The sequence below is a fragment of the Panicum hallii genome, chromosome 2, assembly GCF_002211085.1.
Source record: "Panicum hallii strain FIL2 chromosome 2, PHallii_v3.1, whole genome shotgun sequence".
In the NCBI taxonomy this organism is placed as follows: Eukaryota; Viridiplantae; Streptophyta; class Magnoliopsida; order Poales; family Poaceae; genus Panicum; species Panicum hallii.
In genome coordinates this window covers 54,645,516-54,657,645 of record NC_038043.1, presented here as the reverse complement: position 1 = coordinate 54,657,645, position 12,130 = coordinate 54,645,516, and the positions used below count along the sequence as shown (strand labels likewise).

Here is a 12,130-nt window from a genome sequence, read left to right as displayed (position 1 = left end):
GCTATTTTTCCTTGTGCATTTAGCCATTTCTTTTTGCCGTTCGATCTTCTTCACCCTTTAGTGTACCTTCATGTTGCATCTTTGTTCGTGTGCCTTTTGCTTTCAGTTTTAGCCCATTATAAAAGTGACGGGTTAGCGGAGTGAATCTGACGAATTTGAGGCGGCAACTTCAAGAAGTTGTTCGGTCGATTTTGTATTTTCGTAGCTGCTGTAGATGGGTAAAATAAGATGATCCATCATAACTGGTTGAAATCCTAAAATGAGTTAGCTGAGTAACATGTGGACACTCACGGAAACAAAAAGACATTCCCTGAAAGAAAGAAAGCAAAGGGATATTGACGAATTGAAAGACGCAGAAACAGGATGCAACCAGTGACACACAGCCACGCTAGGCGCCTGAAAACTAAAAAAGATAGCACACTGTCGCTGATGTCGCAGCGTAGCACTATCTATCGCTGCCGGATCACAGGAGGAGGCGGCGGCATGCATGTGTTTCACGCCTTCTCCCGTGCCTCATCATCTGCATCTTTTCACTACTGTATAATAGGCGCGCAGCACGGCAGCAGGCACCAAGCCACGCCTAATCGCCTACCAACCACCTCCTCTCCGACCCGACTTCCTTTGGCGATGGAGCAGAACAGGGTCGTCGCCAGGCCGATCAGATGCAAAGGTACGTGCCACATTGTTTGCACGCGCAGCTGCATCAGTGCCTAGCCTGCTGGATGGACACTTGCTGTCTCGCCTGAACTCTGAAGTCTGAACGCCTCGCGGGATCGTTCGCGCAGCGGCGGTGTGCAAGGCGGCCGGGGAGCCGCTGGAGATGGAGGAGGTGGAGGTGGCGCCGCCGCGGGCGCACGAGGTCCGCATCAAGGTCGTCTGCACCTCGCCCTGCCACTCGGACATCACCTTCTGGCGCATGAAGGTACCATGCTTGCATGCTCTCACTCCCCAGCATCGTCTGTTTTTTGCAGGATAGACGCGACACTGTGCGCGCGCGAGGTGTGCTGATAGGCACGATGCTGTGTTTCTTCCTTTTTTGCAGGATGGCCCGAACATGTTTCCGTGCATCCTGGGGCATGAAGCCGTCGGGTAAGAAAACTATATGATGCATGTATCGAACTGTTGCTGAACACTAACAACTGCGCCGTCGCCACGGCTAGTGTGGTGGAGAGCGTCGGGGAACACGTGCAGGAGGCGGCCGTGGGCGACACGGTGGTGCCGGTGTTCCTGGCGCAGTGCGGGGAGTGCGCCGACTGCCGCTCCGCCCGTAGCAACCTCTGCTCCGCGCTGCCGACCCGCCCCGGCATGCCGCGCGACGGCACGACGCGCTTCTCGCTCGCCGCCACCGGCGAGCCCGTCCACAACTTCCTGTCCGTCTCCAGCTTCGCCGAGTACACCGTCGTCGACGTCGCGCACGTCGTCAGGGTCGGCGACGCCCTCCCGCCGGAGAAGGCGTGCCTGCTCAGCTGCGGCGTCGCCACCGGTACGAATTGTGCTTATCGTCTACTGATGTGATCGCTGGCGTTGGCATGCCGTCCTGTCCTTGAAAGGTCGCGTCGCGATGGACGATACCGTCCATGTGTTGTTGCCACTGATGCGTGACGCTGCGATGCAGGGGTCGGTGCGGCGTGGAAGGTGGCGGCGGTGGAGCCCGGCTCGACCGTAGCCGTCTTTGGACTGGGAGCTGTCGGGCTAGCGGTAACGACAGCCGAACCTTCTGATAGCACTGCATAGAAGGCTCTCCAACAGCGACTGAACCTCACACCAAATTGCAATACACCTTTTTGACTTTCTTTTTTGTTATTGTATGGACTTTGTTGCTGCACGACGATCCGTTTGTCGTCGTTGGCTTCGATGGATCGATGTCATCGTGCCCCGTCTCCAACTCGATTGCGACTGACCGTACTGAACTGCAGGTAGCGCAAGGGTCGAAGATGCGCGGGGCCACGAGGATCATCGGGATAGACCTGAACCCTGACAAGTTCGATACCGGTAACACCAATCGGTCTACTGTCTTAAAAATTTCTTGATAGATCAACATGTGAGTGGTAGACTAGTAGATCGCACCCACCGCTGTTCACTCACTGCAGGCAAGAAGCTGGGGATCACCGACTTCGTCAACCCGAACGGCATTGGAGAGCAGACCGTGAGCGAGGTCTGAAATCTGAAGTACCATTAACGAACCTCTGCATTAGAGATACGAGCAGCAATTCAACAAACCAACTGATCTACATGCACGCAGGTCATCAAGGAGATGACTGGCGGCGCAGGCGCCGACTACTGCTTCGAGTGCATCGGCTCGGTTTCAGTCATGGCGGAGGCCTTCAGGAGCTCCCGGATGGTACGCAGTCACGCACGCTGGTCGATCTGCCGCTAGCAGCCGTAGGTGAATCTTGTGCAGGGCCAGTGCAAGTGACCAACTGATCGATCTCCATGGCTCCTCCTTTCGGTATCGTCCAGGGCTGGGGGAAGACGGTGGTCTTAGGCGTGGACGGCAGCGCGGCGCCCATCAGCATTCCGTCGTTGGACATCATGAGGGGCCGGTCGGTCGTCGGCTCCTACCTCGGCGGGATCAAGCCCAAGGACGACATCCCCGTGCTGGCACGGAAGTGCCTCGACAAGGTGACCAGCCACCACCTCAAAGTCTTCTTCAACCACGGTGTATAATGTGCTGACGTCGGAAGCAAGCAGTGTGTTCATGCCATGATTTGATTTGATCTTCCCCTTCTATCTATGTCGCTTTTCTGCGCCAGGAGCTGGAGCTGGACGAGTTCATCACGCACCAGATGGGCTTCGACGAGATCAACCGCGGGCTCGACCTGCTCGCGCAGGGGAAGTGCCTCCGCTGCATCATCTGGATGGAGACGGACGGCGGCGCCGTGGAGGACGGCGCGTGACGAGCATGGCGCAGGCATGATCATTGGTCCGTTCGTAGAGAATCGTGGTGCTTGAAAGTTGAAAGACCTACGAAAAACCAAGCAAAAATCTTCATCCAAGTTACAGAGTGTATCTAAATACTGTTAAGTCCCTAACAATGCAAAATTAAATAATGTTTAGAGGCTCTTCTCGTGGTTTGTTTTGAAAGCACTTTTTTATCTTTTAATTTAGCAATTTAGCATAAATATGTACTTAATTTATAATTTAATATAAATAAATTCCGACGTAGTGGATGGTCTATATAGATGGCACTTTGCATGCACGATAACACATTTCTCACTCACTGAGGATGGCATGAGCAATGATGTGGTAGACGGGTGACGATGTGGTAGCATGTACGCCACAATATCACCCACTCAAAAAGGCCACTCAGTGGGCGACAAGTCCTCCATGGTCTCAGTTGTATCTTTAGTTTAAGTTACAACTATATGTTTCATGCATAAAATCTAACGGTAAAACCTTCCAAGAAAATAACAGCAACAAAACAAGCAGCACCAATTACTAAAACAAACTATTACTAAGTATTGCGAAATGATGCATAAAAAACATAACCTATGCTACACAAGTAATGCCTAAGATCTGAATGTAAAACAAAGGCTCCTAAGTATTAAATTTTAGGGCTCACTGAATTTGGTGGCTTTGTGCCACAGTGGCGCATTTGCTCACCTTTTGGTCAGGCAATTTGAAATCTTACTCTTGTAAATCCATATGTATCACCCTTTCAATTTTCAAACCTTTTTGGTTTCCTAGTTTTTTTTAAAAAAAGCATATATTCCCCTTTGATAAATGGTTGCCGTCAGCTAGGAGTGATTCCACTAAAAGAAAGGGTTTGTCTATATGGAACCTCAGTATTTTATGGGATCTGAGCGCACGTGCATTTGTTTCTATCAAAACACTCGAGTACTTGCATATTAAAAATCGAGTGCTGTGGTAGGGTACAACACACGAATTTGGGTGCTGTCACATTTTGATCAGGTTGTGCAAAAAAATTAATCTAAATAATTCATATACAACAAAAATAGAACTGGCACATTTTTACCACATATTAAAATTGGACCAATTAACACCTAAAACATATTTTTATTGGCATCACAATTAACGCCAGAAAAATAAAAAAATAGCAGAAAAATATTTAGCATTATAAAACCCCAGTTGATATTGTATTACCCAAAAAATTAGGTCACAAACGGATGAGGGCTCATGTGTGTGTGCGTGGGAGGGGTGATGGGCCAATATCCAGCAAAAAATGAAAATGGGCATCCACCCCAAGGGGAACAGATCAGGGAGATTAAAAAAAGATAGTATGGAAAAATAACAAAAAAAATGAAAACTTGGCTCCCAAGAAGGTCTGGATCAGGACAGATCTCAACAGAAAAAAAGAACGCCCTCTCTCCCCTAGTTGGCCAGCTTCTGCTCGTTGAAAAAAGCCACAAAGATAGAAGACGGCGATGAAGAAAAGGGACAAAGAAAAGAATCAACAAGAGGGTGTGAAAGAAGAGGGGCACCTAGAAACATCTCGGGTAAATAAAAATAAAAAAAAGAATTGCTCACTTGTTGCTTCCTCTCCTCAACCCCAGAACATACTCTAAAGATCTTGCTGCATCATCTTACTAGTATCTGCATCAGACAAAACAAAAAACATAGAAAAGTTAATCCTCTTTTGCTAGAAAGCAAAGGAAAACATTGATGTTTAAGTAACCAGAACAAAGGTGATATGTACCCCAGTTACAGGTTTATGTACTGCTATTTATAGTAGTCATGTGACCGTCAAAATAGTTAAATTATATAGTAAAATAAATATGATATTGTTTTTGTTTTGTGCTAATTTCTATCCATGTTCATTGTAGCGGAGATCCATGATACAAGAATAACAAATATTACAGGTGCATTCTTCCCCCTTCCCCCACCCTCACACCTAGTTGTTAATACTATAGATGCATTAAAAAAAGGAGCAGAAAAAACACAAAGTGTTGTTTTGATTCTGTGAAAAGTAGATTGCACATGCTTATGCCACTATATATAATTTAGATAAACTACTCTGTCATAGATAATATATAAAACAACTTCCAACTTCTGGTAAGTTTCTCTATTATGAACAAAGTTAAAAAGATATGAAATGTGTCTAGAGAAAATTAACATTCTGTAATATTTTTATAAGACATCCCAAAGTTACACTGCTAGAATAAAATTTGAATGTAGGTCCGAAGAAGAAAGTTACAAAAAGGAGGAAGAAAAATCAAGATGCTGAAAACTAACTTCAAGCAAAATCAAAGTGCTAGAAATTAGGGGCTACTTTCAAGACATAGAGAGACATATTGGGCAGAAAAAAGAAGGATCCCATATTAAAATTATAATAGGCAGAAAGCTATTAGCACAGTGACATATTTTTGCCTGCGACGAGTGCAAAATGGCCCATCCATTTATTCTATCCTATTACACTAATTCATATATTTGTAATGGAAAAACAGGTCCATCGACAAGATATCCAAAAAACTATTCATATATTTGCAGCCTACGTTCTATGCATTGTAGAGTCTTTTGAGGAATGATCCGTAGAGCAAAATGGTGGGGGAAGAGGCACATGAAGGAGTGGTAATTAAAAATGACTATCAACCTATGAAGTCTAAGAGAAGGGGCAAAAATCACTAATATCTTAGATGTCACATTCAAGAACCCGGTGCTTCATTCCACAGTTTCTGGGGAGAAACACTAGATCATTTGCGATTTTGATTCTAATGTTGTTGATATCTTTGGAGTCAAAAATATTACGCAGGACTGTCCTTGAAGATTTCCAATGCTCAAGAAACATCATGGTGTAGATTTCAGAGTCAACGCTGCACTAGATGGAAAAAAATAAGACATAACATAGATTTGCAAAAATAGTCATTTCAAAAGATATTTTATCCTTAAAAAGGTAAAACTAACCTGTTATTGGAGGGTTGGTTGGGTACGTTTGGGTACAACAAGTCATAAAAGTTCATATCAACTTGAATATATCTGTCCCAGTGAAACTGGAAAGATGGGATCTACAGAAACAACAAAAATGATTTGAGATGGTACACATATAAAAAATAGATAAAAAATATATGTAAAATTTGAAAATGAAACTAACCAATCTATCTCTGACAAACTTTTGATACTCATGATCTTTTTGATGAAAAGGGTCCAGAAAGACAAACTTGCAGCCTTTGATATCAACAACAAAAAGGAACCAGTGCTTGTTGAATAAGGTTGGGAAATACAACTGCAAACAAGATATAAAAAGTTTGAGATGATATATGTAATGTAAAATATATGAATTGGTAATATTGAAATGTAGAAAATAGGTTATAGATCAATGGTACAAAAAATTTACATTGTTGGACAAATTTAGGGACTGAGCTCATTTAATCTTTTGAAAGCACGAGACAAAACTTCAGTGTTTGATTTGTCTGGATCCTTTAGCAAATTTTCCTTGAAAGACAGCAGAAGAGAGAGATTAAAAGATATTTAGAAAAAAGCATCATAAGAAACTTGGGTGGGGGAGGGGGAGGGAAGATAATTAACAAAATAAAGTAGAAAAAAATAAATTATACTCACAACAATATTTGAGAAGAAGAAGTGGCATTTAGATTTCTCTAGACGGCTATTTAGCTTAATAAATAGACTATAGGAGAAAGCAGAGATGACAAATGAATTTACAAAACCGTCTGCCTTCAAAGACTCTCCAAGAGATCAGAATGTGCAGCGAACTTTCCCAATGCTACCAGCATCCTCACTACCAAAAGAAAAATAATATATTATGAACTATATTAGGTGCTCCATCAAAAATAAAAAAACTGAGAATAGAAAAAGTATAATAATGATGAAAAGCAAGAAAATATTCTTACTTACTATATTGGGAATCAGCCAAATGACAAATAGCATTATAATTTTTTATTTCAGATTGACATACAGAAATCTTGTTCTTTGGGACAACATAATCACCATGAAACAAAGAGCCAGGTAACACTGCCCTCCTGGGTCCATGAAGTGGTAATTTCCCACCAGTAGAGAATTCTTAAGCTTTGTAGGGATTTTTGGATCTATCAGTTGAAGATAGGAAAGATGGGTGATACCCAGAAGCACCAGGGATTAGAGAGCCAATATTTTTAGGAGCAGAAAAATCACTGATATTAAGTTTCTTTTTGTATAATTCATCAGATTTTTTTGTCATTTCACTAACACTCTGGGAAAGTGATTTTTGTCCAACAAATTGAACCTCAGGTGATCCCTTGCATAACAAAAAAAAAGTAAAAAAAGAAAAAATAGTTAGATGAAATAATTTTACAGTGCCAAAACAGTAAACTTAAAATGCCAAGTCACTAAAAATACAGGAATCAAAATAGGTCACAACAGCTGTAAATCCTGAAGGCAAATACTGTAGTTGTTTTCATATACACCTACCTTTGTGTCAGTGTGTCTGGGTGCTGAACCAAAAATCATGGAGCGATTGTTGGGTGCGAATATGTGATTTTTGGATAATACAGGAGTAACTTTTTAGGTAGTTTAATGAAGAACGCAGGAAAAAAGTGAAAAAGTGACTAAAGAAATGAATAGTATGTAAAAAACTAAAAACTATAAGGGGGCAAAAAAAGAAAAAGAGATACAGCACATACAAATTTAGCCATATCTTGGGAACTATTCTCTGAACTAAGATGCTCCTACTTTTTTAAAATAGAAATAGTTAATGCCACAAATATAAAAAATTATGTATTATACAACACAGTGAAAACCCATGAAAAAAGGGCAGAAAAAGAAAAGAAAAAAAAGAAAAATGGAGCTAGATAAAAAATATAGTGTATAATGCCTTCTGAGCGTAAAATTTTGGATATGTTGAACGTGGATAAGGAGAGATAGAGGCAGGCACAAAATTGCCTTCATCATCCAACATTATAATATCTTTACGTTCATCTTTAGTATTGGGATATGAGAATGCTTTGACTTTGATTGTGGGCTAACCAAACGAACATTAGATAAATTAGCGAGAGACTGTCTTGTGTGAATTATATTGTTGTTTGAGAATAAATTTGCACAAGAACCCATTTTATACTTGCTTTTCCAGAAAAGAAGCTCAACAACACCTAGGAGAAGATGCATGAAAAAATCACAAATGAGTCCAAAAAAGTGAGAAAAAATTATAAAGACAACCCAAACCGAACTATTAAAAGAATAAATCAAAAAGGCAAAACTGGAAAGAAAAAGGCCATGATCTTACGGTTAGATGGATAACCGGATGCAGGAAATAAAATCTTGACTTTTACGAACTGGAGAAAAGTATCTGTAACGTATATGTTATGATGGTCGTTGTTCTATAAAATAAAGGTTAAACAAAGAAAAAAACCAAAAATAAAAAAGAGAGATAGATATAACCTACTTTCTCTAGTCAACTTGTCCATTATTTTATCACCTTGAGCTTGGTTGATCTTGAAAAAAGACAAACCAAAACTAACTCAGTTGCAAAAAACAAAACAAAATATTTTAAAAACAGAAAGCAGAACTATCATAAAATATTGCGCATACCATCCCAGAACTCAAGTTGGAGGGCGTTTTAGAAGAAGATGGAATAAAATTATCAATATTTTAGAAGAAGATGGAATAAAATTATCATTAACAAGATCTTGATAAGACAAGAAAGCATCATTGGGACCTCGAGGATCTGCGCAAACCAATATACCCTCTGTGTGTCGGTGTGAAACAGGTTATAGAAAATGTTGAGAAAAAAAGGGCTGCTGAAAAAAAGATAAATGTATAGACACAAAAAGGAGATGTTGGAAAAAAATTCCTACTTACAATATACCTGATTGCATTTAGGAGGGCCATTTGAGACGGATGTTCAACAGGGGTAGGGGGTGTGATCAGCACCGGATGCGGGGGCTACATATTCTGTGAAAAAAGGTAGGCATATTGTTAATTAGCTAATACCTAAAAATTAAAAAAATAAATTAAAAATACCACATGACAAACCTTTTGGGCTGTATGTGCAGGAGTTCTTCGTATTTGAATAAAGCTTTTGACTGGGAGGGCATTCTTTCTTATTGGTGATTTTTTCTGATGAAATAGGACTATCAGCAAGGAAGTGTGTAATAAGATCCAAGATATCCAATACCAATTTTTTGCTGCGCTTATCAACAGTGGAAGCATGATTTAAAAGCTTCGAAAATGTACTGATCAAATTCTCAGAAAGACTTGATATTGCAGTGACATCTAAATTCAAAGTCAGTCCACAATTTAAATAATGATTCTTAATAATCTTGCAGATTGAAGTCTTCAAAACATCAGACAATTTACAGTTTGAAACTGAATTAAGTTTGTCCATGAAGTTTACAGTTTGAAACTGAATCAAGTTTGTCCATGAAGTTATGGTCAACTAATAAAAAATCTGACTCATTATCTAGGATTTGATGTTGCTGCAATAAGAAAAAAAATGGTGGTGAACAATAAGAAAAGAAAAAAAAGACCATATGTAGAAGAATAAAAAGATGAGAAGAAGGACAGTATAACTTTTGCATAACATTTGTCAGAGAAATCAAGCAAAGGTCTGAACCCATAGCACCTTGGAATTTGAGGTCAAGATCGCAATAAATTTTGATCATGTTCTTTTTCCGCACGGATATCTGAGGGAGGGAGTCAGGGACACGACGAGGACCAAAATCAACATGGTCCAGGTATAGAACTTATAAAAATTTAAAATAGAGCAATAAAATATTAGAAAAATAAAAATACTACAACTTACAGTTGAGACAAAAATAGAACTACTTACAGCAAGATAATATAGGCATCCACCATAGGTTCTAGGATCTGTCTCTTTTGCACATTTAGCTTTATTCAAACTTTTGATGGACTAAAGGAGCCAATCCAAAATATATCCACACCAATCAAAAGACTTTGCATTTCGGACATTAGGAAAAACATCAAAATATTTGTAGCTTGGAACCAAAGATGAGTTGGGGCATAAGAAGCTATTCAGAGCAACTAGGATGAAGCAAGTGAAAGATTCTTCATTTGATAAAACTTCTGTATTAGTGATTTTATTAGCAAAGAAAGTAACAGAAAAGATGCACTGCTCGTGGAACATCTCTAGAATAAAAGATTTACCAGCACTACTATCAGCAGGGAATGACGCGCCGCCGAAAGTGAGACCAAAAACACAATGGATAGATTCTTTGATGAGGGAAATTATCTTGCCATCAATAATAATATCACCAGATTTATGAACAACATTGTGAGCAATCCATTGCGCAAAATTATTGGACACATAGCACTTTGTAAATGAAAGGAGTGATCCAAAACCATAATCCTCAATAACTTTTCTCTTTTATGGAGTTAAAGCAGATATTACTTTGGAAAATGTTGTTACTGAGAAACGAGTGAATGTATCACTTGGTTTCGCATGAGAAGGCTTCTTCACCTTCAAAAAAAGATTAAAAAAAAGAGCATAAACAGAAATTTCACTACCTCAGAATTTTGCAAAAACAAAAAGGATGGAGGTCAACTACAGTCACAAATGCTCACCATTTCATGGCAAGTTAGAGAAAAAAATAATGTAAACACTAATACAAAATACCTCATTGATGCGGCGCATCTTAAAATTCATTTTTTAATCTTTGATCTTCTTCTTGTACTGAAAAACAATAAAATTAAGCTTTTTAAATTAAAGTGAAAAATTCACATGACATAAAGAAAAAAGGGCTTCGCATGCCCATAAAACTTTTGCGAAAATAGCCTAGAAACTTACATTTCTGTTACACTTTTTTAACAAAGCTTTCTTCAGCGAATCAACATCGGTAAAGCAGATGTCCTGAAAAAAAGCACATATAAAAAGTAAGAGAAAATATACATTATAGTCTCATATTTGTTCATACATCATATCCCTCATCCGTGCTAGGGTTTGTGAATTTGTCTATTCAACACTAATTAACATCAATTTACCTGATATCTAAAATAAATAGATGCAAAGGAGTAGGGGGTCCCTCTATAGCTGCACTACTTATCGAGCTACGCTCAGAAATCAATCAGCCAAAAAAATAGAAAAATTTGAGTCTTTAGAAAACACCATCTCCAGCCCCTTTTCAATTCCTATTTATATTCTATAATCTCTAACCATATAAAAAAACTAAAAAAAGCAACCCTTTGATCTTTATACTATTATCAACTTTAGCTCCATCTCATAAAAAAAGAATGTGCTCTACATTATTTCCATGAAGCTTAATTTATTTTGTATAAATATGTTCAAAATTATCTAACAAAAAATATCCTCAAAATGAATCAAACTGATTGACAAAAAAAATAGAGAAATACTTACATCAGAATTGCTCGAGTGAGCATCATCAGAATCATTGTTCTCAACCTCGTCAGAGTCGCTCAGCGGATCGTTGAAAGGGATGAAATCAACATCACTATCATATCCGGAATTTATAGATGCAACTAAATCGCGACATCTTTTCCCACCCATGTGTACCATAGCTTAGTTAAACAAAAGGAGCGTGTGAGCGGGTGTGGAAAATAAAATCTAATCTAAATAAACTAATTCAAGTATAGCAGGTGAAAAAAAGGCGGGTGAAAACCAAAAATAGCAAAAGCACCGCGCATGATAAAAAAATCAGCAGCGAAACAATTCCCCTAAAACTGATTCCCACTGACTGCCTGTGAGCAATTCGAACTGAATAACACTATTTGGTCAGGCAGAGCATACCCTCCAAGCAGAAATATGAAATGACCAACAAAACCACCCCCCACCTAACCTATCCAAATGAAAATCAAGCTAAAACGATCGGAGAAACCAGATCAAAACCACTAGGCAGCGGGCACTCACCGAGAGGTAGAAGAAAAAAAAAATCCAAAGAGGATGCTGCGCGAAGAACGCGAAGAATTACCATATCTACGAGATGTTTCGAGCAGGCGCTCACCGAGAGGTCAGAAACGAGGGCACCCCACCGCTCGAACAGGAGGAAGGGGAAGTGAAAATGGCCTGCCCGCTCTAATAAATGCGAAATAATGGACGTGTCCCCAAAATAATTGAACCACTACACAGTGACAGCTGGGGTCCACATCAAAACAATCCAAACCCCACTGCAACCGCAGCCAGACAGATCCGTGCTTCAACAGCAAAAACGGACGGTTGCAAATTCAGGTGTCAGAACCATTTAAAACACACCAGTGTTGTATAGCTTTA

The 12,130-nt window shown here is 39.9% G+C and overlaps 1 protein-coding gene and 1 long non-coding RNA gene across 16 annotated transcripts; one reads left to right on the top strand and one right to left on the bottom strand.

The window, feature by feature from the left end:
- Positions 1–627: 627 nt before the first annotated feature.
- Positions 628–2,961, top strand: LOC112881769 (alcohol dehydrogenase-like 7). Its single transcript, XM_025946630.1, has 10 exons — positions 628–670; positions 786–922; positions 1,043–1,089; positions 1,161–1,483; positions 1,616–1,698; positions 1,917–1,992; positions 2,091–2,155; positions 2,243–2,341; positions 2,461–2,622; positions 2,754–2,961. The coding sequence occupies exons 1-10, from the start codon at positions 628–630 to the stop codon at positions 2,895–2,897; spliced, it is 1,179 nt and encodes a 392-aa protein (XP_025802415.1). The 3' UTR covers positions 2,898–2,961.
- Positions 2,166–11,931, bottom strand: LOC112881773. Of its 15 annotated transcripts, none has more exons than XR_003226517.1 (17): positions 11,832–11,921; positions 11,261–11,421; positions 10,694–10,756; positions 10,523–10,579; positions 9,512–10,366; positions 8,923–9,006; positions 8,756–8,841; positions 8,479–8,614; positions 8,333–8,381; positions 6,811–7,189; positions 6,517–6,694; positions 6,293–6,390; positions 6,050–6,181; positions 5,863–5,963; positions 5,707–5,771; positions 4,489–4,554; positions 2,166–2,964 (listed from the first exon to the last, which is right to left on the bottom strand). It is a non-coding gene; the product is annotated as an uncharacterized LOC112881773 (long non-coding RNA). The 15 variants fall into 15 exon arrangements; XR_003226523.1 differs by lacking the exon at positions 8,479–8,614 and having other exon boundaries at positions 9,512–9,572; positions 9,719–10,366; XR_003226514.1 differs by lacking the exon at positions 8,479–8,614 and having other exon boundaries at positions 11,865–11,931.
- Positions 11,932–12,130: the final 199 nt, after the last annotated feature.